General features: G+C 55.6%; 1 protein-coding gene across 1 annotated transcript; it reads right to left on the bottom strand.

The window, feature by feature from the left end:
• Window positions 1-1,919: 1,919 nt before the first annotated feature.
• MARVELD3 (MARVEL domain containing 3) lies at window positions 1,920-4,487 on the bottom strand. Its single transcript, XM_072980895.2, has 2 exons — window positions 3,940-4,487; window positions 1,920-3,087 (listed from the first exon to the last, which is right to left on the bottom strand). The coding sequence occupies exons 1-2, from the start codon at window positions 4,157-4,159 to the stop codon at window positions 2,477-2,479; spliced, it is 831 nt and encodes a 276-aa protein (XP_072836996.2). The 5' UTR covers window positions 4,160-4,487; the 3' UTR covers window positions 1,920-2,476.
• Window positions 4,488-4,785: the final 298 nt, after the last annotated feature.

Here is a 4,785-nt window from a genome sequence, read left to right on the forward strand (position 1 = left end):
CTAGGTTTTTTTTTTTCCTCCTGCTTCTAGAAGCTGGTTTTGCAGCTCCTGATAGAGGCTTTGTCATCTCTGTTTCTTACACTTGGACAGCCCAGTTTTCTAGCAGAAGCAAGAGTTGACTCTTGTGTTGGTGACCACATGGTGGACCAGGCAAAGGTGGTGCAAAACGGGCCAGGAGATGCCTTTGCTCACACCAAAGCAGCGGCTTCCCCAAACGGGGATTTGACAAACTTAGGAAGACTTAAAAGCCAACAGTGGCTACTAATGTGCTACACCCAGACTCAGAAATAGGTTGCCTCTCTCTTTCAGTTACTGGGGAGCTGAAATATTGCTCGGAGCATTTGGTTGGCGCTAGAATGTTTTTTGATTTGATCCAGTTTGGCTTTTCTTGCAGCTAAGACCAGTCCTGTTTGTGACAAAGGAAATTACACCCAAAAGGGAAGGGAGGAGGGGACAGTGCTTTAGCAAATCTCCCGGGCATTCTTGACAATGTAAATCTCATTTATGGCAGACGAAATTGCTGGGGAATGAGCTTGTACCTGCTCTGCAAAAAGGAGTGGGGATTTCAGGGAAAGTCCTGCCCCTTTCGCCCTTGACAAAGTTTTTTGATTCTTCAAAAACTACTAAGGAGATTCGGTATAAAGTGCCCCGTTTTTCAGCACGCAATTTGTCAGATTCATGAAGTGCTCTTGGGGAACCAAGAGAGGTGGGGGTAGAATCCTGCCTGTCAGCTTTGGAGAAAAGAGTTTAAAAAAAAAAAGCAGGCAGAAGAAAGGATAAGTAGCTGGCCTATGAAGAAAGAGCGAGCCTCCCTGCTAGGAGGCAGTGGAGCTGAATGGAGACCTTGAACCTATTCCAGTGGGGTCACTTGAGAAGCGTTCCTAGCTCCAGCCACAGGTTGGCTGCTTCCTCTCTGGCCACCCCCAGATCATCTTGGGGGGGCAGTCCCATGTCTTGAGGGAGCCCCTTTCTCCTGTGATGGGTAGGGGGTCCTGAAAACTGGCAGCCCCTGGTGTCATTCTCTTATGCAAGAGGCAAACTGTGACCTTGTTGCTTGTTAATGTTTTCTGGGCTGGCTCCAAACTCAACCGCTTCCTTGTTTTCTATGTAAATGAACTTTATTTTGGGAGGTACTACAGCGAAGCATCTTTCTGGGGAAAACTGCCCTCTGTAGCCGCAGATTCGACACCATCTGATCACGCTTTGGGTTGGAGATGCTACAAGTACCAGCTTCTGCATTCCATTGCCTAGATCCTCGTGTCCAACATCACTTGCTTTCTGGATTTTTAATTTTTTAAAAAAAGCAGTACCGTAATATCTTAAAAGGCTAGCAGAGCTGCCCCTGCAGCCTAGAGGATGGTATGGTGGACTAGGACTCGGGAAACCGGAGCTGAAATCCTTGCCACGGAAACTCACCGTGTGTGTCATCTTGAAGTCACTCCTTAAATACCTCACCTAACTTGAAAACTATTAGGGTTTGTCATGAGTCAGATATGACCTAACCATTTTTATTTAGCTTAAGGTTTCGTAGATCGCTTGGCCGTTTGGGTGCTTGAGTCCACAGCCAAAGGTGGAAGTTCAATTCACTGCTCTTACTCCTAGAAGAAGACCCAGCCTCTGTAGCCTTGGTTGAGCTGCAGAACCCCAGAAGAAAGGAATGCTAAACCACTTCTGAGTACTCTATGCCTGGAAAACGTCGCTATAAGTCAGAATCAACTTGCTGGCACATTGTTATCATTCATAGACCCACTGCCCATGTACTGTAAGAAGAAGAAATGGGTTACAGGCCACAGAAACATCTGCCAAATGAAGTGTTACTAGTCCATAAGAGGCCACTGGACCGTTTGCTGTGGTCAATAACAGCCTCACCCATCCCGAAAATTCTGCTCACAGGAGCAGCTGAAGGACGTGGCTTGAAGAAAGGCACAACCATCAGTAGTTTTATTATGGGGTGCCATTTCAAAAGTTCTGTACATTTCATAATTGCACTTGGAAAGAGGTTGTCCCGGACAAGCTCCTCAGAGGCAGAAATGGGGAGTCCCAGCTGTCCTTTTAGAAGAGCAGAGGAAGGTGGTGTGCGTGGATCTTTTGACCACCCCATCTGAGACTCGAATCGTTCCATCTGGGGCTCAAGGGATTGCTAGACGTGGACCCCGCAGCGACTTCACAGGCAAAAGGTGGAATTGGGATGTGTGTGTGTGCACACTTTCATTTGGGTAAGGCAATAGGGCGGCGGGTGAGAAGTCTACTCATCGCTGCAATGGCTCAGTGCGGCTATGGGGACGGGGGAGGGAGGGGGTTCCCAATAACGCCAAACGTCCTGACTCTGAAGATGGCATCCTCCCTGGTACGCAGTACTAAGGCACTTCTCTGCCGGCTTAGCGGGCTCCTGCGCTCCCCGCCACCCCCCATATTCTGAAACTACCCTGCCTAACTTGGTCGAGACCTCAGCTCCAGCTTCTCCAAAGCGGACCAGCTAGAGGTCGTCCACGTCCACCGGCTTTGATCGGAGACTCCGGATGGTGCGGAAAGCCCGCACAGCCAGGAACGCTGTGAGCAGGAAGGCCACCGCGTCCCCGGCGCCAAAGAGTCCCACTGCGATCTCGGCGCCGTGCACGCCGCAGCCGAAGCCCCGGTAGCCTTTGCTGCTGTAGAGGCTCTCTCGCTCTTTGCACACCGGCGAGGAATAGACGGTGTGGAGGTGTTGGTAATAGAAGTAAAGGGCAGGCGTCAGGCCGAGGGCAACGGCCCCGTCCAAGAAGGCCTCGGCGATCAGCCAGGCCGGGCAGCGCCAGGGCACCCGCCAGAGTCCGGCCCCAATCTGGAGGCAAGTGAAAGCCAGGAGGGCACCTCCCACCGCCATGGCCGCCCGGGCCGGCGGCCGCTTCAGCTGGTGGAACTGGGCGTCCAGCCGCTGGGCCTTCTCCCCGTCGGCCCCGCTGAAGCCGCTGTAGGCGCCCCCGTACTCGTAGTAGTAAAGGCTGCCCAAGCTGAAGAGACCTGTGTAGCCGCCGGAGTCGTTGTAGGAGACAGAGCTGCAGATGAGGATCAGCAAGGAGAGCAGGAGCTGGAGCAGCTGGCAGCAGGCTGGGGAGAAAGGCATAGGGGGTGGGTGCCATGGTTTTTTTGGGGGGGGACAAGTGGGGCACAGCCCCGTCCCCTCCATTGCTGGCAGATGGAAGGGGCTGCTGGAGAAGGAGCAGAGGGGAGCAGCCCCTGAAAACCCCTCACCTCCCATTCAGGGCTGGCGTTGGACTTCACCTTAGTCTCCCTAGACAACGCCTAGCTTGGGGGGGGGGAGGCTCTTCTGCACCCCCTGGAGGGGGCTTCCCCCTTCCTGCTAGGAGGGCAGCGATCCGGCCCTCACTCCACCCCAGCTCTAAAGAGCCAGCCCCGCCACACCCCACCCCTTGCCAGCCACCCCAGTGCTGCTTCGGTCTCTTTCCAACACCTAAACAGCCGAGGTATCCTTCAACAGTTTTTTTTTGGGGGGGGGGTCAGGGAGTCAGATCACAGGTGTGTGTGGGTCCCAGCCCTCCTCTCCCCCCCCCGTACCCCCACACTGAGGAAGAGGTCAGTTCTTAGGCTTGGAAAGTAGCCAGCCCTTGCTTTCCAGCAGATGTCGCAAAACTTGTGAAAGTTACTTTTGGGGGGGGGACAACTCCCAGCACCCCCAACACGAGGGGATTCTGGAAACTGTAGTCCCAGAAGGGAATTTGCCCCAGCTCGGGGAGGCGGTGGAGGAAGAGGGCTGCCTAGACCGAGGTGCGCCGGAGGGCCCTGGAGGGGGCGCCCGGGCTCCGCTGCCCTCCGTCAGTCGGGACCGTGGGGGTGGGGGGGGGAGAGAAGCTCCGGGCCCCCTTCCATCCAGCCCCTCCGGCGGTGGCGGTGGCGATGGGGCCGGGGCCGGGGGGGGAAGCCGCGCTCCTCCATCCTCACCTCTGGCCGTGCACAGGGAGCGGCAGCGCCTCCCCTCGAGGAGACCGCGGCGACCCTCCGGGGCGTCCGGGAGGCTGCCGGCAGCCAAGCCCGGCGGGCCGGGGCGAAGGGAGGGAGCCGAGCGGCGAGGCTCCGAGGGTCGCCGGGCCCGGCCCTTCTCCGCCCCGCCGGCCGCCTCCTGCTCCCCGCGCCGCGCCCGCCTCTCCGCGGCTTCCGCCATGGCTCACCGGGAGCCGAGGGGGGGGAGGAGCCGGGCAGGTAAGGGGCGGGGCGACGAGGGCGCCAGGTGAGCCATCCCTGGGCCGGACTCACCTGCCTCGCTCCTCGCCCGCCTGGGAAACAAACCGGGGGGTGGAATGAATGAATGGCCGAGGCGGGGGAGGCTGGCTCCCTTCGGGGATCGCTGGGGGGGGCGTGTGTGAGAAAAGAAGACCCCGCACAGGTGGGCAGAGGCAGGGGCCACCACGGGGTGAGGACCCCCGAGTCGGAGAGCAGCCTGGCCAGGTGTGGGCAGCCAGGTCCCTTGGAGGTGCTCTTCCAAAGGGGGGGGGTGTATGTATGTATGTATGTATGTATGTATGTATGTATGTATGTATGTATGTATGTATGTATTTATTTATTTATTTATTTATTTATTTATTTATTTATTTATTTATTTATTTAATATCCCGCCTATCTAGTCAACTCAGGACCACTCTAGGCAGCTAACAAACAGAGGATAATAAAAGTAAACATATATAACACAGCATAAATAATAAAAACCATTACAAAGATAATGGTTCTTGTAGGTTTCCAAGATCTAGCCGCCTAGAGTGGTCGGAATAACCAGATAGGCGGGCTATGTAT

Source organism: Pogona vitticeps, chromosome 10 (assembly GCF_051106095.1).
Source record: "Pogona vitticeps strain Pit_001003342236 chromosome 10, PviZW2.1, whole genome shotgun sequence".
Lineage (NCBI taxonomy): Eukaryota > Metazoa > Chordata > Lepidosauria > Squamata > Agamidae > Pogona > Pogona vitticeps.